We start from the raw sequence: 21,571 nt of genomic DNA, 5'->3' as shown, positions 1-21,571 counted from the left end.
CTTACTTTGTGGCTGTTCTGAAACTTCACGTGTTCAAACCCATCCCAGCTCCAGGGCTTGCGTGTGTGTGCGTGTGTGTGTGTGTGTGTCTGTGTTTTTGTGCTTGCTGGGAGGGAAAGGGTAATCTCACCCTCCGCTATATAAAGGGACGTCAGGCAGAACTTCAACACCAGATGTGCAGATCTTCATCCAGGTGCTCCTCCGTCATCATTCCTACGACTGATCCTGCTCCTCAGAAGCTATGACTTTACTGCTGACAGTGCTGGGAGCCTTGCTCTGCTCCTTGACGGTTTCTTCTGAAGTAACACCCCAAAGAGACTTCAATTTACAAGGGGTAGGACACATAACTGTGTCAACTATGGCTTATTTTTTATTTATCACAATATAGATTTATGGTGTTATTTGATGACATGTACAACATTTGCTAAAATAGGTATGATATGGAGTATTATAGAATGATTCCATGTATATTTTTTGTTTAAACAGCTGTGTGCCTGAATTAGTTATGTGGTTGGCACATTTCTAGAGAGCAAGGAGACATTTAAGAAAAACAATATGTGAGCAATTAACCTTTCTAAACCTACTATGATATTTTTAAGTAAATCACATGGATTAACAGATTTAAGCTTACATTTTAACTTCAATTAAAGCCATTAAGGAGTCTTTGTAGATGTTTCCAGTTCTTTTAAATCAGTTTGATAGTGTTTTAGTGACATAAATTACTTGAAAGAACCATGAGTGCCATTTTAAAGATTGGTTTTTCTATTGTTTCAAGCCTTCCACATTACAAGAGTCTGATTATTACTTAAAACACACATTTTTCTCCAGTGTTTGCTGCTATAACTATACTATTAATGATGTCTTTGTTTCATTTTTGCTGTATTTGTGTGTGTGTGTCCACAGATGGCAGGGAAGTGGTACCTGATTGGATTTGCCACTAATGCCCAGTGGTTTGTCAGCCGCAAAGGCAGCATGAAAATGGGCACGGCCATGCTCACCCCAACTGCAGACGGGGACTTGGATATATCGTATTCCAGTCTCAGGTGAGTGTGAGAGGACGGACAGGGAGACAGGAGATTAAAAAAGGTGGATAAACGGTGACAACGCGAATCATGTTTCAATTGTTTCTTTCTGTCTTCAGCTCTGACGGTTCTTGTTGGAGAATGAACAACCTGGCCAAGAAGAGCGATGTGCCCGGAAAGTTCACATACACAAGTGAGCGTGAGTGCACCCAAACACACAAACACATAGCGCACCAACACATAGAGGTAAGCATGCAACATTCACAATTTAAATATGCACATAATTCTGCTTTCACATTGGTTTTATTGCCCTCTCTATGCCAGGCTGGGGGAATGAGAATGACATGCGCATGGTCGAAATCAAGTACGACGAGTACGCCCTGACTCACACCATCAAGACCAAGGGGGGTGATCCTACCGTTGTCAACAAACTTTACGGTAACATCATCATTAACCATGATTTTACACTCTATCCACATGTGTTAAGCAGTTCAGTATAGCGGATTAATATCATGTGGTTTCACAGGCAGAGGAGTGGACCTCAGCGCTGAGCTGCTGGAGAAGTTCAGGCAGTTCTCCTTGGAGACTGGCATCCTGCCAGAAAATATTGCTATACTTCCCAAAAACGGTATTTTATCTATTATATGTAGAGATTTTATATAAACTAACTCATGATAGAGGGACGTCATACACTGATCACCTTACTCTTTTCATTTTTTCCTTCTCTAGCTGAGTGCCCTGCAGCCTAATTTTCTGCCAAAAGACGTCATCTGAAGACCCTATAATGTTTCTCCTGAACATTCAACATCTGTCAAGGGTCACTTTCATGAATGGAAACAGAATTTTTTTTTTTTTTCCAGTTTATTTGCTCTGCTCTTTCAAATGTTCCCATTACCACTAAACATGTTTTAAAGCCTGGTTTCAATATACACAACTTTTCTTTTATAAACCTGCAGTTGTAACTGAGTGCAATCTTTATTAATGTGGGCAAATAAAACACAAACGGCTAAAATACTTTGCTTTTATTATCTTTTTTAACAAATACGTTGAAGTACATCCATAACAACACAGTTCAGATTTCCTTTTTATCAAGTGTTTACATCTACACGCTTTGTACAGATTTGTATACAAAACAATAATTTACGTCCCATAGAAGTCTAGTTACACTTAACTATACAACAACTTGTAAATGAAATAAATATAAAAACAGAAATAATCACAGGTGAAAAAAAAAAAAAAAAGTAAAAAGCCATAGTACAAGTACACCACCAGCACCTGTCTTCTGAAGTTGCATCTAAAAAAAGATATACGTTTTCCCTTTCTACTGACAAAAGTACATCTGTGTTGGCGAAAACAAAGAGTTCAGTCCATAGCTTCATAACAGCAGCACCAGATATACTGTACGATTCCTATTTAGGCCAGACAGTCATATTTGGACACTGATGTCAACTTTTTTTTTTTTAAACCCAGACTAATATTGGTATCATACTCGTAATTGTAGATTATGCTTTTTCTGTGATTTAACAGATATTATTTCAATTCATATGAAAAACAAGTTTGATCATAGACAAAGAAGCCATCTGTGTGAACTGCTTGTGATCAGTAATAGTGTTGAAAACGAGAAACCTTTTCCTCATCACAGATTTGTCAAATAAATGGGGTTTCACTCCCCAGGTAGCATTAATGGGTTAAAAGTACTGTCAGTCAGGGCTCATTCTGAACAACTTACAGTACAGTTACTGACTTGAAACAAACGATGGACAGGTGTGTGATAAATGAGCGATGGGGGGAGGGTAATGATCGCATCGCTGTATGGGTGCATATCTGGTCTTTAACTCACTACCATGACACATCCACTATTTCACTGTGTATTCTGTGTTAATTTCATGATGGTAGATGCCTGTGGACGAAGCTAAGAATGATTGTTTCTTTTCTCTGGGTGCTGTACACAACCAGCCTTGTGTTTTGTTGACACAACAAAAAGCATTATGTTACAGAGTGGTGGGGTCAGAGCACCAGGAAGCACAACAGATGCTTTTTTGTCATTCTCTCACACTCTCTCACACACTCTCTCTCTCTCACACACACACGCACACACATACACACACACACACACACACATAATTACCATACATGACTTGATTACTGCATTCATCATGATCTTTACCAAGTTGGCAAGTGCTACTGGGAACAGGTTGCTAATCCATACTGCTGTGTTAAGTACATTTTAACAAAATGACACAAACGTTTTGCAAATTACACTTCAGTTTCGAGACAAATAATTAGGACCATTGTGATTGCTGCCTGCAAAATTAAAACTGTGTATCTACAAAAAGACATCTGCACAATCTGCCATGCACACTGTCACCAGCAAGGGACATGCAGTTAAAAGTGCAAGTCTACGGAGGGTTCTGTTGCCAACTCTGACAGAGCATTAATGTTATGTACATGTGTATACATTTTTGAACAAACATTAGGCTGGAGGACCAAAAAAAAAAGAAGAGCAAAACAATAGAACAGACTAAGTGCAGCACACACACACATGACACATTGTTTAAATGTGACTGGTGTTGTGCTGAGGGTGCAGTGATTGGGGTACGATGGTTGTTTCAACATTGTTCTTGGTTGTGGCACAGTATTTGGCTCGGTCAGAGTCACTCTGCCTGCACCACGTCCTTGTGGTGGCGCATGATATGCTGGTTCTTCTCCGAGGGTCGTCGGAAGCCTTTTGAACAGATCTCGCAGCGGTGAGGATAGTCTTTTGTGTGAATGGAAATCACGTGCCGCTTGAACCCTGAAGCGTCCCCAGTGCTGTAGTCACAGTACTGGCATTGGTAAATTCTCCTCTCTTTTTGTCCTTTACCAATAACTACAGTCACGCTGCTGGCTAAGCTGGCTGCACTCACTCTAGCGGGCGGGCCAGAGCTGCTGGACCCGCTAGGTGCAGACTTTTTAGGTGTGACAACGGGAGTGTGCGTCTCTGTCCTCTTGGCCTCACCCTTTTCAGGAGAGGCCTGTTGCTCCTTCGTGTGGACAGACAAGATATGGCGACTGAGAACAAAAGGGTCTGCAATTTTGAAGTTGCAGTGCCGGCACTGATGGAGTTTCTTGGTGCGGTGGGATACTGAGTGCTTCTTCAGTTCAGACGGCCGGTGGAATCCTTTACCACAGACGGCGCATTTGTGTGGATAGTCCTTGGTGTGAACGGATATGATATGGCGTTTCAGGTCACTGGAGTTGGAACTTTTGTGATCACAGTGGGCACAATGGTGGGTCTTATTCTCCTCGTGTGTCAGTCCGTGCTGCATTAACTCCTCCTCCTCTGCAAAGGTCTGGAAACAGCGCTCACATTTGTATGGCATCTCTTTGCTATGCTTAGTCTTGATGTGTGTCTTGAGATTAGAGGAATCGGCCGACTTGTAGTCGCAGTACAGGCAGGAGTAAGGCTTCTCGCCCGTGTGCGTGCGCATGTGTTTCTTCAACTCTGAGGGGTGTCGGAAGCCTTTTCCACATTCCACACAGATGTGGGGGAAGCTTTTACTGTGAACAGCCAACAAGTGCCGATTGAGCAGTCCTTGCTCAGCAGTTTCATAGTCACAGAACTTGCATTTATGCATCTTGGTGGGAGGTGGAGGCGGCTGGCTCTTGGGCTCTCTGTGGTGGTGCTGCAGTCTGTGAGAGAACAGCGCCGCCTGCTGGTGGAACTCCTTGCCACACATTTCACACTCGAAAGGGGCCTTGCTGCTCAGAGCGTGCACCTCCATGTGGTTGTGGAGGCTGGCTTTCTTGTTGGTGGTGAAGTCACAGTCTGTACATTGGTACTTTTTCCTCGTCAGAACATCCTGGTGATGATTCTTGGTGTGGCGTTTCAGGAAGCCTCGCGATTTGAACTTTTTACCACAAAGCATGCAGGGGTAAACTGTCAGAGGTTGACCATATGGACCGATGATGATGGCTGGAGAGAAAAACGACAAGAGGGAAACTGAAATGACAACATGGCCATGATTGCGTTTGTTAAGGAAACAGACAAACACTGTTCATATGTAAGGTGACAGTAAGGTTAACAGTGTGACACTGCATTGAGCAGACAACACAAATGGGACTGAAGATATCTTGAGTGTGAACAAGACTCATGCAATCCGGAATCAGGAAATAATTACAGCAACCAATAACTATGTACATATGGGCATGTTAGTATAGTTGTAAGATAGACTTGAAAAAATGTGAACCTATTCTTTAAGTATTTAGTGTTTATCACAGTCCTGGTCTTATGATTTGCTGTCAGAATTCTTTCATTTAGTCATTAACTAATCATGATTTTGAAAACTAAAACTTTTAGGGCAAAATTTCCTTTTTGCTCCAATTCTCAATCTTGTTCAGGGCCAACATACAGATAATAAAGTTATAGTGATCAAAGTAGTTAAACTACTTATCCACATGTCCAAAAGCTAATGAAACCATCAGAGTGGAACACAGTAAACTGCTGATAAGCCTGTGCGAAGGACATGAGCTACAGCAGCAGTTCAACTGCTGCTGTATCATGTCCAACTGCTTCCACAAGTCACAGAGGGGGTTGTTGGAAAGAAACCAGTTAACACGTTGTGCCAATATTACACAGCCCTGGGCGGTATTCCAGAAAGCAGGTTTAGTGAAAACTCTCAGTTTGTTAACCCTGAGATGAGGGAAACTCTGTGAACCTAACTTGCTCGCTGGCAGGTTTTCTTCAACAAACCCTGAGTTTCTCTCTGTCTCTTCCTTGTTACAGAGCCAGACACGCCGTGTCATTTCCTCATTCATTTAGTCCATATTGGAGCATGTTAATTAGTGGAGGTTTGCTGTATGTCAGAATCAAAATCCTAGATGGATATTAGTTTGTTACTGAAGGACTATCTAAAGTTACCGCTTTTATGTGCTATCAGTCAATTCTTTGAACAGTGTTTTTTGTCTTGACATTCAAATATTACACAGTGTGAATTCAGCCTCAGCTCAGAATAAAACCTCTGCATGTCCTTCTGTTATAACACTGTGACTATGAGCACTAACGACAGCTGTCAGTTTGTTAGAGCAGCTCCTGCACTGAAACGTTCATTGCACATAATGAGTAATCACAGTTTAAATTTTAAAAAAATCAGTATGAGGCTTTAGACACATAGTATCAATGAATAATTATCTCTATCACTCATGATGTGATTGGTCCCACTGATGGAACATAATTCCTACAATATTGGAGATTATATGTTAATATTTCGGTGTGAGCAGGATCGAGCAGCATCACTGAACGATGTTGGACCAAGATACAAATAGATGTCTGAAATTTAAAAAAAAAAAAAAAAAAATCAGTATTTTAACCTTGACGCCTTTTCAAGTGTAAATCACCAAACACATTATTACTGGATCAGACTGTGAGCTTACATGTCTCTATGTCTTTCATCTATATAGTTTTTTCAATCTTTAACTGTATTTTTCATCTTCAGTTGCTGCCTCCTGTGTTTTGTCCCTGTCACATTAAAGCTGAATCAATATATTTAAAATGTAACGTAGGCTACAGCCTGATACACAGTCAGATCCCAAAGTTCAGGGTTAGACTCAGTTTGTTAAACCCGCTTTCTGGTAAACCACCCTGGTGCGACAAAAAGTGTTGTGCTTGAATTCATGACTGACAGTGAAAAACAGGAATTTCTGTGTCACATCATTATGTAATGCACACAGAGGGGAGGATCAAATGACAAACAAATGAGCCCCTTAAACTCAGTCATCATCTGCCACGTATTAGATCTACCTGTTGGTTACAAAAGTCATGCGAAGTCAACTGCCATTTATAACAAATGCAATGTGTTGCTTCTGTTTCTTTTTCCAAATATAAATGTAATTTCTTGGAGTTTTAACTGCTGGTTAGACTATGAATTAAAATCTCTTTAGGCTTCTGATCACTGAAATGCGCCTATGTTATTGATCAATTAAATAAAAATAATATCAACTTAATGAGAATGAAAATAATGTGGCTGCAGCTTTAATCCTTAATGATCTAAAGGTCATCTTCATGGTGTGTTCAGAGAACGACTACATTGAAAACTGGCCTGGAACAGCAACTTCCATATCCAATAACTTTGTGTTGCTTTTACCTGTTTGGACCTGCCGAGGTTCCGACCGTCTCTTGCTCTTGTTGCGCTGTCTATTGATTTCATCAACCCCGTCCGATTCATCGATGTGCAGCAGTGCACTGGCTGCACCGTTTCGGTTTTCACAACTCTCGCTATCGTCTGCGCCTGTGGGAGCAACAGAAGGTCTTTAAATAAACAAAAATAAACAAAACCAGCATCTGTAAAGCTTAAGCCAAGACACTCAGAGACGTGGCTGATGCACAGGTTTCCAGTGTTGTTTTTTTTTAATAATAGCAATTTAATAGACAGGGGTGCTGACCATAAGCAGCTGCCCAGGCCACAGGCATGAAGTCCTTGCTTAGAGACACGCTGTCATACGAGCGGTCGTGAGTTACTGGCTCTTCACCTCCTACCACCACCTCCATATAAACCTCATCAGTCACCTTGGACCCACCTGTAGATGAGCCCAACATGTACAAAACCAAAAAACGAGTGACGTTTACTTTCATGACAGACATCCCCGCTCACTGGATCTAAATGACTCACCGTGGTTTCCTTGGTTGTGATGAGAATCCCCGACAGACATGTAAACCATCTTCTCTCTGAGCGTTTGGCCTGAAGACTCCGTTAACGCCACACTCTCTGTGTCTCCGTCGCTGATGTCAACCGATTCGCCTGAAGAATAAAAACATCTTTAAAATCCTCCACTCATACAACACAGCCTTCAAACTTTTTCAGGTCAAGGACAGAGAAAGTTGTATTTACCTCCACAGAGAACAAGTTATTCTAATCAAGATTTAATGTTTATAAAAAAAACATTTCACAAGATAAAGAAATGTCTCATTTAATTAGTTTTTTAACCTGTGCTTCATAGGTTGATGTAACAAATTCTGCGTCAATCACTAGTACTTCAACTAAAATTTGACCCTTCATTATTCCTAAAAGAGATTGAAGGTTAATTGCTACTCACCCATGTCATCCTCCCCCGAATCCGCCTTGAAGATGTAAACCTTTATCACCTCCTGTCCGTCCTCATCCTTCTCCACTTCCTGGTCCTCTACAGCTCCCTCTACAGTTACCTCCGTCCCATCCTCAGACACCATTTTACCGGCTTCGTCCACTAGTGAGGGCGACACACGCAACATCTCATTCAACACGTGCAAGTATGTGGGATCTACTAGCCATGAGCTGGTGACGGTGTAAGTTCTGACAACACACATTATTGCTGCTGTTTTAATATTTTGATTACCGTTAAGTGTATCAATATAAAATGCTTTAGTACCTCACTGCTATTTATACTTATTTAAAGTGCAATTTGGATTTAATTTTAATGTTTCTGTATACCTATAATTATATGAAACAGATCAAAATGAATGCACTTTTTAAAACTGTGTTGTTTAAGCACTGTACACCCTTTATCCACATGTAATCGTGGCTTCCAGAGGAGCAATGGCACATTTCATTCCAATCCCAGCACAGCACAGCAGTAAACTTACAGGATATCATTAGATAATCTCCACAGCCATCTTGGTCGTCGTCCTGCTGCTCTGGGTCCAGCCCATCTTCAGGGATGTCTCCCATGGCAACACCTTCCTCCTCGCCCTCCAGGGCCATCACGCAGGTTTCTACAGCAACATCTTCGTCTTCATCGCAGTGCACATACTCTGAGACCACGTCCTCAACGGCATCCTGGATGACTAACTCGTCTGGGGCGAACCTGTGAACCGCCATTCCTTCCCCCTCGCCTTCTGACACCAACACAGTCTCTTGAAGCTCCACAACAAACTCCTGCCCGCCGGCACCACCCTCATCTGGAAGAAGCAGGATTTCCCAGTTAACCAGATAGTCAAGAGCAACTGTTTATTGTGTGTGGATGTTTTAAATGGTGTGTTAAATGTTAAGCATCATGCTTGACATAACGTCTCATTATGAACAATACTTTACTTATGCCATTCAAATATTTCAAGTTATCCGTCTAACCAATGAATGGTGCTTCTTGATATAGCCCAATACTACCATGTTTATCAGAACTCTCGCAAGCTTTATGTAGTAAATGTATACAAACATTAATATAATTACCCGATCCGTGTAATATTATTTTAGGCTCTTCAGAATGTATTGCAAGCCTGGTGACATCCTCATCCATTGTCCTCGCACTGCATCTGTTACTGTAGAGCTGAAAGCAAATGATAAAAAGCTTAGATCTTTGGTGACCAAAATTGTCAGGAATAAAGCTAATTAGAGGAACCATGTAAACCCCGACAATCTCAACAATAAACGTGACTGATTGATTAGTTATTATCAGTTATCACACTGTTACTCACTGAAGTGACTTAAATCAGTCTGGCGCACCTTCCGCACACAGTATTTTACACTAGACATTCGTTTCAGTATGAGGTCAACATCAGGGCTGAAATTAATGATTATTTTCATTATTGAATAATCTGTGTTTTTTTATTTTCTTGATTTATCAACAGGCATTTGGTCCATGAAATCAGAAAATGGTGAAAAGAATGTCAATCACTGTTTCCTAAAGCCCAAGGTGCAACCTCAAATCTCTTGTTTTGTCCTGATCAACAGTCCACAACCATAAGATATTCAGTTTATCATCATGGAGAGCTAAAGAAACCAGAAAATATTCACATTCGAGATGCTAGAACAAGAGAATCTTTGTATTTTTTCCTTAAAAAACGACTGAAAATGGGACTCATACTGCCTTAATCAGTTATTAAAATGGTTGGCAACTAATTGTTGCAGCTCTAGTCTACACTGCAGATTGGAGCGAAGCATAGCAGGTCACCCGAGTCCATTTTCACACAACAATATATCAACTGCATAATAAATTATATGTATGGACAACTATGAAACTCAAGTAATTGAATCTGCACCCAGACGCAAGCAAAATTCATACGTTCATGGTAATTAATGTTGATTTAAACAATATGAATTATATAACAGAACAGATGATGCAGAACATCAAAAATGATTCAAGCATTAAGTGTTAACCTATACAGAGTCAAGTCATTTCTTTTCCCCAAACGTACACAGAGAAAGTCTCAATGAGACTTATCCTTTGCTAGTTGAGGGAAAACTGTGTGTGTGTGTTCTTAATTTGACATTAAAATGTGATTCACATGATACAGACCACTGGCCTTGTGCTACACAACTAAAGGACGGCAGCCTGACCGAGGCCTTCACAACTATCACATATCCATCTTCACAGGACTGTTGTCAGGTCATTGTGCAGTAAATACTGTGTGTATTGATTTCTGTGGGTTTGATCATATAAACACTGTGCACACTTGGTATTTCCTATAAGAAATAAGTACAACTGTGTATAGAAACTTCTCAAAACAAAACCCTACCCTATTTAGATATTAAAACCGTCAACTATATTATTCTTAAACCATACAATTGCTCTGTTTTATATCACATTTCACTTTGTCGCATCCTGTTTTAGCTGCTGCCATAGACCAGTTTCTCTGTGTAGATCATCTGTTTTAACCTTTTATTCACATATTTTACACACAAACAAGACATGATTGCTTAATAAAGAAAAGATTACACAGAAAAGAAGTCCAGCCTTGCAAATTTTACTGATTTTGTTCAAAGGGAAAAATCTCAATAATGGATTAAATTACAATTAAGAAAATTGTTTTTTGCAGTGTTGGCTTGTGTCTGCAGCAGGGGGAAGCAAGTGACTGCATCACCACTTCTGCTACCAATATGAAGCAAATGTTTATAACAAAACACAATCCCTGCAGCCCAGCTGGCACCACCTTCGTCGAGGAGATGACGGTGAAACAATGTGCGACAAATATCTCTCTCACATACACACACTCAGAGAAGCACACACACACGGGGATGCAGAGATGTAAACAGTGGTGTGGACGATGCAGCCGGGGTGCCATTTAATTTCCACTGCATGTACCATCCCCCACCTCCAGGTGGAAAATGATGTGTGGACATGTGGCGCACAACATAGTGCGTCAATGTGCTGGAAGATGCTGCAAATACAATAATATCAACTCAGGTATTTGGGGGGGGAGGACTTACTAGGCTACTCATTCATGCAAGACTGAACACGAGGTGTAAAACCCGATGAAGATGAGTCACAGTAACGTCTTCAACGGACCGCAGATTTACACACGCAAAGTCCAGACGCCACCAAAACACATACATTTAAGGAACAGCTGACTGCACTGATACACACATGTGCTGGGAGGTAATAATGTTACTACAAAAGAAAGGACTGCACTGCTGTGGTTTCTGTAGTAGCCAGCTAGCGGGAGAGGAGCTAAACACACACACATACACACACCTCCATAATCGATTTTCACCACACTAGCGTCCGCCATTTTGTTAGCTTGGTATCTGAAAGAATGCTAATTTTAACACTTACTGGAAAATACCCCTCGGCGATTAAAAAATGTGAATTACACTGCGGTTAAATACTTCACTACAAAACGACTGCTTTAACCACTTACAGCGACGTTAACCAACGACGACGACTAGCGAGTAAAAACCCCTGCATTAAAGAGGCTGGCTAGCTAACCGGATAGGCCTGAATTACCAATTATGGCCTCTATTGAGGCCCGGGCCCGAGAAGAAAAGGCCCAACCCTTTGCGGCCTCTCAGTGAGAATAAAGAAATAAATTAAAATACCACATGCATGCAAAAACAAAGAGTCGCGGACACACACAGATGCAAACATAGCTCTGCAAACGGGCAAAAACAACCCGCGTACCAGATGTATGCTGCAGGGATGGCCTCCGTCCGCTCCTCGGCTTCCCAGGCCGCCTGGTTCCCCCAGACTCGGGCACGATTCAGTCGGGAATTGTGTGTTATTTGGGCGGGCCGGAGAGGAGCAGAGAAGGAGGGGTTATGTGGTTGTTTCTGGAGCTCCGCTGAAAGCAAAGCAGGACGTCTGGAGCCAGATCTTGTCCTGCTACAGCCCCCCGCTCCTCCAGCTCCGAGGCCGCCGTCAGCACGACACGTCACAGCCCGAGAGCAGCAGGAAAATGCGGAAGGGTTGTGGTGGAAATCACACCGGCAGGCACCAAACAGGCCATAATCTGAAGCCCCGCTGTTCAAAACGCGCAATGCAGTGGCGACTTTAATTAGTTTGTACCCCGAGGTTGCAAGTTTCAGACAGAGCACAGCTTCAGTTCCCCAACCAACAGCAGCACTGAGGTGCAAAATACAAAAGGTAGTTAAACTCTGACCTCCAGATAGATGGAGAGCATTTAAACAAACCGCTGACTGGTTTCCATTCAAAGTAATTACTGCATCAGTATCACTTTCATTACGTGTTTCTTCACAAATGTTTAACTTTAAGAAATTAGTCTCTTCACTTTCCAGATAAATAAGGCTTTTGAATTTTTTATTTATACCCAGGCTATAAATTGAGATATTGTTGACTATAAGATTTTGAAAACCCTTCTTTTAGTAAGTAAGTACCCATCTGCTGTATTTAAAGTACAGTTTTGAGCAGTTTTGGAATAAAGTACTGTTCTGCAAGTTTGATATAGGCCTACTAATAAGTACTAATATTGTATTTTTTATGCTACATTTATCTGACAGCTGTAGTTTGTAGATAGTTAATTAATTAATATATATATACATAAAATAATTATCAGACTATATATTTGTTTTAAATTAACCCACCCAACAGAAAAATTTGTTAGCATTAGTTCCACCCAAACCAGATGCAACACTGAACGGCTGCTTACATGTTAATACAGTCTATATATACACACACATTTATATATATATAAGTACTTTTACTTTTGGTACTTTAAGTACATTTTGCTGGTAATTTTTACTTAAGCAACATTTTGAAAGAAGGATTTTTTTTCTCTTATTGGAGTAGTTTGTGCATTACTACTCTTATCCAAGTAAAGGATCTGAAAACTTTCAGCACTTATTCTAATCTTACTGGCACATGAGGATTCATATTGTAACATGGTTTGTAATAACATAGCTCAAGGTTCCCTTATTTCAGACATTATTTCAAAATTGTGGATTTGTTTTAATTGATTCAAAATATGATGCAAAGCAGAATATCCTCCAACAGATCACAAAATGATCAATAAGTTAGAGAAAGAAGAGGGAAAAACAACAACATATTTTTAATACACACAAAAAAATTGCTAGACTAGAAGAATTTTACCTTTACAGGCCTCTAAAAATATTCAAATGAAACAATCTAAGCAGGAAACATCACTCTTCAGTTGGACAGCTCATATAGCTCATGAAAGCAGTGATGAGGGGTCACAAGAACACATTGCAGCTATAAAGAGTGACTAACTGAAAGGTTATAGAAACCAGGAAATGAATCAAAGTTGTATAATCCTTTCTTAGGTGTCAAAATCAGGTCATCAGGTTATGCAAGTACAAATACTCTTATCATGTTATACACGCAAAGCTTATAAAAAAACACACACTCATTTTGTTTATTCATCAAAGTACTTTATGAGGGAACTTTGCCCTTATTATTCACAAACTGCTACCCAAGCAGTACATCAGGTATCAACTTTGAGTGTATAAACGAAAGTACAAATATGTATCTTTAAGTAAAGCAAAGCTGACTGGAGTTAAAAACATATTTTAGGAATTTTATACTTTTTTCTGGTGCCATATTTGAGCCATTTGTACTGAACATGACAACATTGGAAAACAAAGCAGAAATTAGAACAATATTTTAGTGTATGTTGCATATATAAAACATGCAGAGCTTTTGTTTGCATTGTATGTGCCCTTTAAATCACACAATGGCAAAAAATCATTAAGTAAAATCATTAACAGCATATATTTAGTGTTATTATGATATGATTCCCAAACCTCATTGCTCATTCTTAAAATGAGCAGAAGTCTTTCTAGATTTCAGATCAGCAGAAATTGTTTATCAAAGGTAACAGTTGATTGATACATGTATTTTCTGCATTTAAAATGTATGTATGTAATGTGTTTTAAAATCAGTGACCAGACAAAACAGAATTATTGCTATCAGCAACAGTCAGTACAAGTTGATTAACAGTAAACTCTATTTGGCCGTCATTTTCAGCAGCCCCTGCTTCTCGATCGCAAAAAGACGCCAGCCCTCCTGAAAGGAGAGGTCAGCTGCTCCTCTTCGCTTGTAGAACTCAATAGACTTCTTGTTGTTTTCTGCTACAATGAAGTGCATGCTGCTGCAGCGCGTCTTCACTGCCGTCTAGAGGAAGACAAAACACATCCAAGTATAAAACACAAGTACACATGAAGTGTTGAATGCAGTGGAGACCTGTTGCTAAACAAGGAGCTTTTACGGTACCTCACTGAGAACCTTCAGGATTTCTGAACCAATGCCAAAACCTGGTGAAAGATTAAATGTACAGAAGGCAATTAGTGTTGGTGTAGAAATGCCTCTTAACATTGCAAAACGTTTCCTCTGTAACTGATTAACCTTTATCACCATCATATAACAGCACTTGTCAACAACTTTACCCCGAAAATCCTGCATGACATAGAAGTCTTCTAAGTAGAGCAGCTTTCCAATCCAAGGGTCATAAGTGAAGTAGTACATAGCAAAACCAATCACAGTGTACCCTAGAAGAAGAGATCGTGAGTTGGGGTTGGATTTAAAGGATAATCCTGTTAATTTATGGATAAATCTTGAATTGTGAAATGTGAAAAGCGTTGTTTTTACCTTCTGAGGTCTGCTGTTCTTTTGGGATTTCAGCAACTAAACAGTGGTAGAACGGATGATCTCCAAAGCCATCTTCAAGTAATTCTACAAGTGGGACATTCACTTTATATAAATGTTTGAAAATGTTTACTGAAAATCCAGATACTTTATGTCTAAAATGTAATCACAGTTAAACATAATGTAGATAAAAATGAAGCACCTTTTTCGGTCAGTATGACCTGCTCCTCCATCTCTTCAAACTTAGCCAGTTCCTTAAAGGCATAAAGAAAGAATGACAGTGAATTATGTTTTTAACTGGAACTACAATTACAGATGACAGATTTTGAATCAAATGGCCAAAATAACTTTTTGCTTACCTTTATAAGTCGCAAGATATCAGACACGTCCTTGGGTTCAGCTTTCCGTAATATAAAACTGGCCATTTTCTCTTTTTACCCTTTTTTCCTTTGCTTACTAGTCCTCTGAATGTGAACAAAAGCAAAATTTGTTTCTTCATCCGATCCTCAGGAGCTCACCCCCCGACAATGAATTTAGAAAACCAGCATATGATGAACTGCATTGGCCGTGTCGCACAGAGTGGTAGCTTCAGTAACTTTCCTGCTCTCTTTATGTATCCCCCGAGGACATAAACATGTTCACTAATCCATATATGGGCAAACAGCAATTTACGTCCTGTTGGATCTCTCTGTACTTGAATGTTGTTTAAAAGGTAATAATTAACCAGACCTGGAAAAAAACACGACAAGTGCACATAATGTCTGTAAAGCTGTGTAAAGAATAACCTATGTGAATAAATGAGTGTGAAATTTATACTTCTCACACATTAAATGCTAAACTGACAGTTCTTCAGTAGGTCACATTTGCACTCATTTGTATTACAGAGATTGAAAAAATAAAACTTTTATTGATCTATTGATGTGCTCCTTTATATAATATGTAGATAATGAGTTCAACCTCTAATAAAAAATGTAGGACATTTCAGGTTATCATTTGCCAGGAGTCAGCAGGGGATAGATCTTAATGTGGTTGACAAGGCTGCGACATAGTGACATCTTTTGGTGTGATGGTAAGCCACGAAAGGAACTTTTTTAGTCACATGTTTTGAGACTTTGTGATCTGCCCAGTGCTGTGCAAGGGCGTTTAAAAACATACTGACCTTTCAGTGTTTTCAAGGATGGTGTAGTTAAATGACAATAACAGCAGGGGGACACCGAGTTAAGTCAGTGTTGAGTTTTCATTATCTGTCCTTTAAACAAGCTTTATCTCAGTTGCTCAACAGCAATGTTTCCGCTACTATGGACAAACCACAAACCTCCCTCATAAACATGACATTTATGCTTTAGCATGCATATCCGTTTTAAGGCCTTATCAGGCATAGTATTTTGTGCAGTAAGTCAGTCATGCCTTTCCTTGTTTGCAGGCAGTTTTAAAGTGACTACATCTGTATTTATACACTCTTGAACATTTAGCTATACTTTAATTCAGGTGCAGAAAATTCTGATACCATTTTCTCCACAAGCTGTCCAAGTCATTAATCAGAAACTTTCAGTTAATGTTTCCACATGCGAAACCTCAGCATGGACATGTTTCACACACTGTTGCATTTTTATGGCATTTTCAATTTACTGTTCCTTTATTATTTAGCACAAAACACGCTTTGTTTACTAGCTTAACTCCCTCTGAGGTGATGTTAAATTTAAGAATACACTCCTCACTTACTCTTTGCTAGAATTTGGTTGCACTCAGACCACTCCCGATGCAAACTAAGCTGTCCACATGATGTGCAGTACCTGAAGCTATTTTATAAGACAGGATATGTAAAACCTGTTGTATTCATATGTTTGCACTCTAGCAAATTCAAGAACAGACTCTGTGGCAGTATGGTAACATCTCTGGTGATAATTAACACATATTTCTTTCTTCACTATTTTGTAATCAGCTGTTGCTTGTGAGAATCTGGCAGCCACTGAGTAAATTTTACATCAGTGACATCTGGTCATTCTCAGTGTGCTGCAAAGGTTGAAATTTTCAGCTCTTTTTTCAGCTTGAAACAAATGTACAAACTAAGCTAAAACCGCCATTTTGTGTAGTCACTCAGTCAGATGAATCATCAGGAAGAGACAGACAGAAATTAGGAAAACACATTTTATTTGAACTGTCAGTAAGTGGAGGATTTCACAGACTCAGAAAATAGAGACGCAAATCAGTTCAGTTTATCAAAATACTTCAGCTTGCCTGAAGGGTCGGGAATGATCTGTGGGAAAGAATTGATTAAATTAGTGCACAATAAATAGTTCCAATGATACAATGAAATAAACTAGTCAATAGAAATATAGTAGAATATGCTCTAAACTACACTGTGACTGATGTAGATCCCTGACAACAAACTAGCCCGCTATTGCTTTATTTTCTAGTTTTCAATCTGTTTAAAGAGCTGTACACAGCTGGTGCTTTAACAAATACTGGCCTAACCCTAAGACATCATTCACTAATTTGCACATACATACATGGTACCCTATATGGGAATTTCTATCTGCTGTAGGACAACACTAGTTAATGACAAAGCATCCAGATTAATCACAACCCCAGTGATACTCACTGTGTCACTGCCTGGCTTCCATCCTGCTGGACACACTGTGAAAAATTACATAATCCCAGTCAGCACTTTAAGAAACACAAAGAATCCACTGACTAGATATTAGTTAGCAGGTACTGCTGCGTTATTCTATCTTAGCCATTAATTAATTTTAATAAAGGGCAACTAGCCTTCAAATCTGCATTCAAAGATACGTCAAGACAGTACAAAGGCCACTTAGTCACTATAGTTATATATAAATAAAACCATTAATTAATAACAAAAATGCCAAATTAGGTGTGTGAGTGTTTTAAAATTGACAGCAGATGAGATGTTTGTACCTTCTCCGTGTTTGTCAGTGTACTGGAAGGCCTGGACCAGCCGAAGAGTCTCATCCACAGATCGTCCCACAGGAAGATCGTTCATAGTGATCTGCCTCAGGATGCCTTTGTCATCGATGATGAAGAGTCCTCTGAGAGAGACAGACAAGTTGGATACATGCAGGACTTAATGTTAACGTCTATGTGGTTGTTAAAATACCCAGTGAGTTATGATTTATGAAGCACATTTGTAGAAGCATCAAATGTGAGTCATAGGAATTAAATTAATTCATTAAAATGAATTTAAGGTCCAGTGTGTAGAATTTAGTGGCATCTAGCGGAACGGACTCAGCAGAAATGGAATATAATATTCATAAGTATGTTTCAATTGGTTTATAATCACCTGAAAATAAGAATTGTGTTTTCGTTACCTTAGAATGAGCCCTTTATATATCTATCTTTATATCTACATAGGGAGCGGGTCCTCTTCCACAGAGCCCGCCATGTTGCACCACCATATTTCTACAGTAGCCCAGAACAGACAAACCAAATACTGGCTCTAGAGAGAGCCTTCTGTGAGTTTCACCGCCATCGTAGGTTCTCCTACATGCTTGGAAGGGGAGGGAGAGTTCAGTTGGTTGCAATCTGCAACCTCACCACTAGATGCCACTAAATCATACACACTGGTCCTTTAAGTGCTATAGGAAGACAAACATCCCACCCAAACTAGTTTTTTTCACAGCTGCTCCTGTCACTTACCTGCTTTTTTTCACTGACGCCAATCTGACGTGGCGTCAGTTTGGCGTCAGTGTTATATTACAAGACGTGTTATATTACAAGACATGTTCCATTAAGTTAATCAAAACTTTGATAACGTCCAGGAATGTAAAAGTGAAGCTGTACCTTAGTGTGTGTCCCTGGTCCTCCAGGTAGACTCCATAGTCTTTTGAAATCTGGTGAGTGAGGTCAGACAACAGAGGGATTTTCATTTGTCCAAGTCCACCCTGCTTCCTGGGTGTATTGATCCTGTTAAAAATAAGAAAGGTGAGAAAAACAAAGCTCTGTACTGTTGTGTTTAGTAAATTAATTCACCCTCTTTATATAATACATAAAAAAGTCTGGAGAACAAAATTATCTAACCAAAAAGAGAAAAAAAGCCCCCACCCCTTCAGAAATTAAATAAATCACCTCCTGAATCCCTAAAATGTATTTATTGAAATCCAAAAAGAATTTGGATTACTTGACGTCTGTTATTAAGTCTGATAGCATTTTGTGGGTGTAATGGGCTCAGCAGTCTTACCAGGCCAGGTGGGTAAACTGGGAGTCAACTGAGCAGGCGACCACCTCTGTGTTGATGGCTTGAAACTCATGCACACGATCACTGAATGCAATGATCTCAGTGGGGCAGACGAAAGTGCTGCAAAAGACACAACAAACACGTTTACAGAAGAATATACTCTGTTGTGCAGCAGTCCCAGCAACTCAAATGAAGTGGTTATGTAATGTGGGTCTCAGATGTTACTCACAAGTCCAGAGGATAGAAGAAAAAGACCAGATATTTGCCTCTGTAGTCGGACAGCTTCAGCTCCTTGAATTCACCGTTGATCACAGCTGTTCCTTCCCAGTGTGGTGACGGCTTTGAAACTGGAAAGAGTAGCAGGAAAAATATAAAGATTTATCAAACCAGGAATTCTTACTGTATATGTAATTTGGAATATAAATCTCATGCTTTAGATTACTGCAAATCACTGAATGTGACATACAATATGTATTTCAGAAAAAAAATGCCGGGGGGTGGGGGGGGGTAAATGGGAGATTACAGTAGTGCTTAAGCTTTTAAATGCCATATTGAGATTGATAATCTTCAGCATCTTTAGACTTTTGATCATCAAATAATCATTTTGTTTGGGAAAAAAAGAAAAATAGGAGAAAAAAAAAATTCTGGATCCACCTTCTTAAATATGAGTATGAGTATTTCTTTAGTCTTCTACAATAGTAAACTAACTGAATATCTTTGGTTTATGGATTGTTGGTCGGGACAAAACAACATTTGTGGACGTCACCTTGGGCTTTGGTAAACAGTGATCATCATTTTTCACCTTTTCCTGACATTTTACAGACCAAACAACTAATTGATTAAATCGAGAAAATAATAGATGAATCAAAAATAAAAATAATCATTAGTTGCAGCCCTATTTAACTCCAGTAAGTTTTGAGACCAGAAGGTTGTTAAGTGTACATATCTAACATAATTCTCAGAGGTACTTTAATTTATTCATTTTTCAACTTATGTCTTTATTTTTATCCATTACAATGTTTATATTCAGGTTTTTTTGCATTCGCATGAACCATATTGATCAACATTTCATATTCTATATATATGTTCCATATCCACTATTTAATCACTTACTTGTATTGTACTATTTACTGCTCTGTACACACGTTAGCTCTTTGTTTGCATTATTTTTTTTTGCCTAGATTTACTGTGTTTTCACTGTCTTCTCTATTTTTCACAATTGTATTATACATAAATGCCCTACGCACAGTGTATGGAGATGGTGACAAAGCATTTCACAATCATTGTGCAGAACACATGCACATCCTGTCTTGTCAAGAGTCCAAAATATTTGTAGATAATTTCGGCTTCCTGAGGACACAACACTGTAGAGTATTCTCTTTTAAAATATTCATCGGGTAGAGAGGCCTTTTTGTTGCCTCTCTAGCTGATGAAGATGAGCCCATACAGCTTGAAACATTGTACTTTTTTTTTTAAAAGTCAGCATTTTACAGTGTTGCAAGTCCTTGAGAAGAACAAATTAGCTTATAAGCATTTTACTACTATGATTGTGGTCAATAAATCTATTTTCAGTTGTTCTCTATGCCATATGACATTTCCTCTCCCACATTGTACACATTACATCAGTTTGCATTATGTTTGTCTCAAATACAATGGGCAGCACACTGTAAGCATGGGCCAGTGGCTGCTGGTGCACAGACGCATGGGGTAAAGTCTCAAAACTTATGATGACACATGACAAACAGAGAAAAAACTGCAGAGGAACAGAGCCCTCAAAGACTTGCATTTGTTATAGGGCATATACATTATATGGCCTATATTATATGGAGTTTAATGAATACCTCTAGTAATAGTTTACAAGTCCCACCACCTGGTGATAACATGTCTGTATAAGCCAGTGTTAGTGCTATGCCACACACAGTCATGTGCTGAGGGGGCGGTGGGAGGAACACAATCCAATGAATTTCATAGAATGACGTGTCCTACAAAAAACATCTGATTAAAAGTTAGGCCTAATGTGTAAGTGACCTTAACCTCTTAAACTATCACATGAGAATGAAACCATAAGACACAACCACTCAGATTATACCACAAGCTGCAAACAGACCCTGACAGTTTGTTTCTATTGTCCTGACAGCACCATGCTGGAGCTGCAGCTGCTGCTGCGGCCGCTGCGTCTAAGACAAGAAAATCACTGCGCACTTTCACTCTGCAAATACTAACTTGCCACTTATGGATAAAATCAGGTTATGAACTCACTCTTGGCTTTACTGAGGTGAAGGGAATGGTCGGACACAGGCACACGGAAAGCCTCTCCAGGATAGACGTGTCCTCCCGCGTAGTTGTGACACTGGGAGTTCTTCACCTGAGCGCTTTCTTCTGCAGATGTCACCGTGGAGAGGAGCAGGAGAGCAGCGCACAGAGCGCAGAAAAGCTCCTTCTTTACATTACTGTGGGCAAAAATCTCCATAGTGCCGTCCCTTTGAGAGCACGTAGCCACTGGCTGGCAATGTGTTTCAGTCTTTCTGCCAGGGATTTGAGACGCCTTCTTCCTGCTCTTCTTCTTCTT

At 39.7% G+C, this 21,571-nt stretch overlaps 4 protein-coding genes across 7 annotated transcripts; 1 reads left to right on the top strand and 3 right to left on the bottom strand.

The window, feature by feature from the left end:
• Positions 1 to 1,927, top strand: zgc:153704 (Lipocalin-like). Of its 2 annotated transcripts, none has more exons than XM_042431106.1 (6): positions 1 to 334; positions 904 to 1,043; positions 1,142 to 1,215; positions 1,347 to 1,460; positions 1,549 to 1,650; positions 1,752 to 1,927. In XM_042431106.1, the coding sequence occupies exons 1-6, from the start codon at positions 242 to 244 to the stop codon at positions 1,769 to 1,771; spliced, it is 543 nt and encodes a 180-aa protein (XP_042287040.1). In that variant the 5' UTR covers positions 1 to 241; the 3' UTR covers positions 1,772 to 1,927. The 2 variants fall into 2 exon arrangements, with proteins under 2 accessions (XP_042287040.1, XP_042287039.1); XM_042431105.1 differs by having other exon boundaries at positions 1,142 to 1,221.
• Positions 1,928 to 2,029: 102 nt separating this feature from the next.
• LOC121910087 (zinc finger Y-chromosomal protein 1) lies at positions 2,030 to 12,341 on the bottom strand. 2 transcript variants are annotated; one of them, XM_042431099.1, is made up of 8 exons: positions 11,871 to 12,341; positions 9,203 to 9,299; positions 8,620 to 8,934; positions 8,094 to 8,243; positions 7,670 to 7,798; positions 7,443 to 7,577; positions 7,145 to 7,288; positions 2,030 to 4,977 (listed from the first exon to the last, which is right to left on the bottom strand). In XM_042431099.1, the coding sequence occupies exons 2-8, from the start codon at positions 9,267 to 9,269 to the stop codon at positions 3,677 to 3,679; spliced, it is 2,241 nt and encodes a 746-aa protein (XP_042287033.1). In that variant the 5' UTR covers positions 9,270 to 9,299; positions 11,871 to 12,341; the 3' UTR covers positions 2,030 to 3,676. The 2 variants fall into 2 exon arrangements, with proteins under 2 accessions (XP_042287033.1, XP_042287034.1); XM_042431100.1 differs by lacking the exon at positions 7,443 to 7,577 and having other exon boundaries at positions 11,871 to 12,338.
• Positions 12,342 to 14,085: 1,744 nt separating this feature from the next.
• LOC121910088 (diamine acetyltransferase 1-like) lies at positions 14,086 to 16,004 on the bottom strand. Of its 2 annotated transcripts, XM_042431104.1 has the most exons (6): positions 15,167 to 16,004; positions 15,010 to 15,061; positions 14,811 to 14,894; positions 14,609 to 14,710; positions 14,436 to 14,476; positions 14,086 to 14,336 (listed from the first exon to the last, which is right to left on the bottom strand). In XM_042431104.1, exons 1-6 carry the CDS (start codon positions 15,230 to 15,232, stop codon positions 14,169 to 14,171), a joined length of 513 nt encoding a protein of 170 aa, XP_042287038.1. In that variant the 5' UTR covers positions 15,233 to 16,004; the 3' UTR covers positions 14,086 to 14,168. The 2 variants fall into 2 exon arrangements, with proteins under 2 accessions (XP_042287038.1, XP_042287037.1); XM_042431103.1 differs by having other exon boundaries at positions 14,436 to 14,710.
• A 937-nt stretch (positions 16,005 to 16,941) lies between these two features.
• On the bottom strand, positions 16,942 to 21,570 carry prdx4 (peroxiredoxin 4). The gene is made up of 7 exons (XM_042432162.1): positions 21,262 to 21,570; positions 19,232 to 19,349; positions 19,006 to 19,122; positions 18,609 to 18,731; positions 17,727 to 17,857; positions 17,410 to 17,444; positions 16,942 to 17,064 (listed from the first exon to the last, which is right to left on the bottom strand). Exons 1-7 carry the CDS (start codon positions 21,470 to 21,472, stop codon positions 17,014 to 17,016), a joined length of 786 nt encoding a protein of 261 aa, XP_042288096.1. The 5' UTR covers positions 21,473 to 21,570; the 3' UTR covers positions 16,942 to 17,013.
• Between the last annotated feature and the right edge of the window lies 1 nt (position 21,571).

Source organism: Thunnus maccoyii, chromosome 13 (assembly GCF_910596095.1).
Source record: "Thunnus maccoyii chromosome 13, fThuMac1.1, whole genome shotgun sequence".
NCBI classification, from domain to species: domain Eukaryota; kingdom Metazoa; phylum Chordata; class Actinopteri; order Scombriformes; family Scombridae; genus Thunnus; species Thunnus maccoyii.
The sequence above is the reverse complement of the archived record's forward strand: the minus strand, read 5'-3'. Positions and strand labels throughout refer to the sequence as shown.

Bases quoted from the DNA above. Each gene is read 5' to 3' on its own strand.
- LOC121910087 (XM_042431099.1), bottom strand. From the start codon at position 9,269: ATGGATGAGGATGTCACCAGGCTTGCAATACATTCTGAAGAGCCTAAA. The intron at 7,289-7,442 runs GTCAGCACCCCT...TTGCTCCCACAG, and splicing joins GGCCTGGGCAGCTGCTTATG to GCGCAGACGATAGCGAGAGT. The intron at 4,978-7,144 runs GTAAAAGCAACA...TTTTCTCTCCAG, and splicing joins ACCTCGGCAGGTCCAAACAG to CCATCATCATCGGTCCATAT.
- LOC121910088 (XM_042431103.1), bottom strand. From the start codon at position 15,232: ATGGCCAGTTTTATATTACGGAAAGCTGAACCCAAGGACGTGTCTGAT. The intron at 15,062-15,166 runs GTAAGCAAAAAG...TATGCCTTTAAG, and splicing joins ATATCTTGCGACTTATAAAG to GAACTGGCTAAGTTTGAAGA. The intron at 14,895-15,009 runs GTGCTTCATTTT...TCCCACTTGTAG, and splicing joins GGTCATACTGACCGAAAAAG to AATTACTTGAAGATGGCTTT.
- prdx4 (XM_042432162.1), bottom strand. From the start codon at position 21,472: ATGGAGATTTTTGCCCACAGTAATGTAAAGAAGGAGCTTTTCTGCGCT. The intron at 17,445-17,726 runs GTACAAACATCT...AATTTTTCACAG, and splicing joins CACTGACAAACACGGAGAAG to TGTGTCCAGCAGGATGGAAG. The intron at 17,065-17,409 runs GTGAGTATCACT...TCTTTCCCACAG, and splicing joins GGAAGCCAGGCAGTGACACA to ATCATTCCCGACCCTTCAGG.
- zgc:153704 (XM_042431105.1), top strand. From the start codon at position 242: ATGACTTTACTGCTGACAGTGCTGGGAGCCTTGCTCTGCTCCTTGACG. The intron at 335-903 runs GTAGGACACATA...GTGTGTCCACAG, and splicing joins GAGACTTCAATTTACAAGGG to ATGGCAGGGAAGTGGTACCT. The intron at 1,651-1,751 runs GTATTTTATCTA...TTCCTTCTCTAG, and splicing joins TGCTATACTTCCCAAAAACG to CTGAGTGCCCTGCAGCCTAA.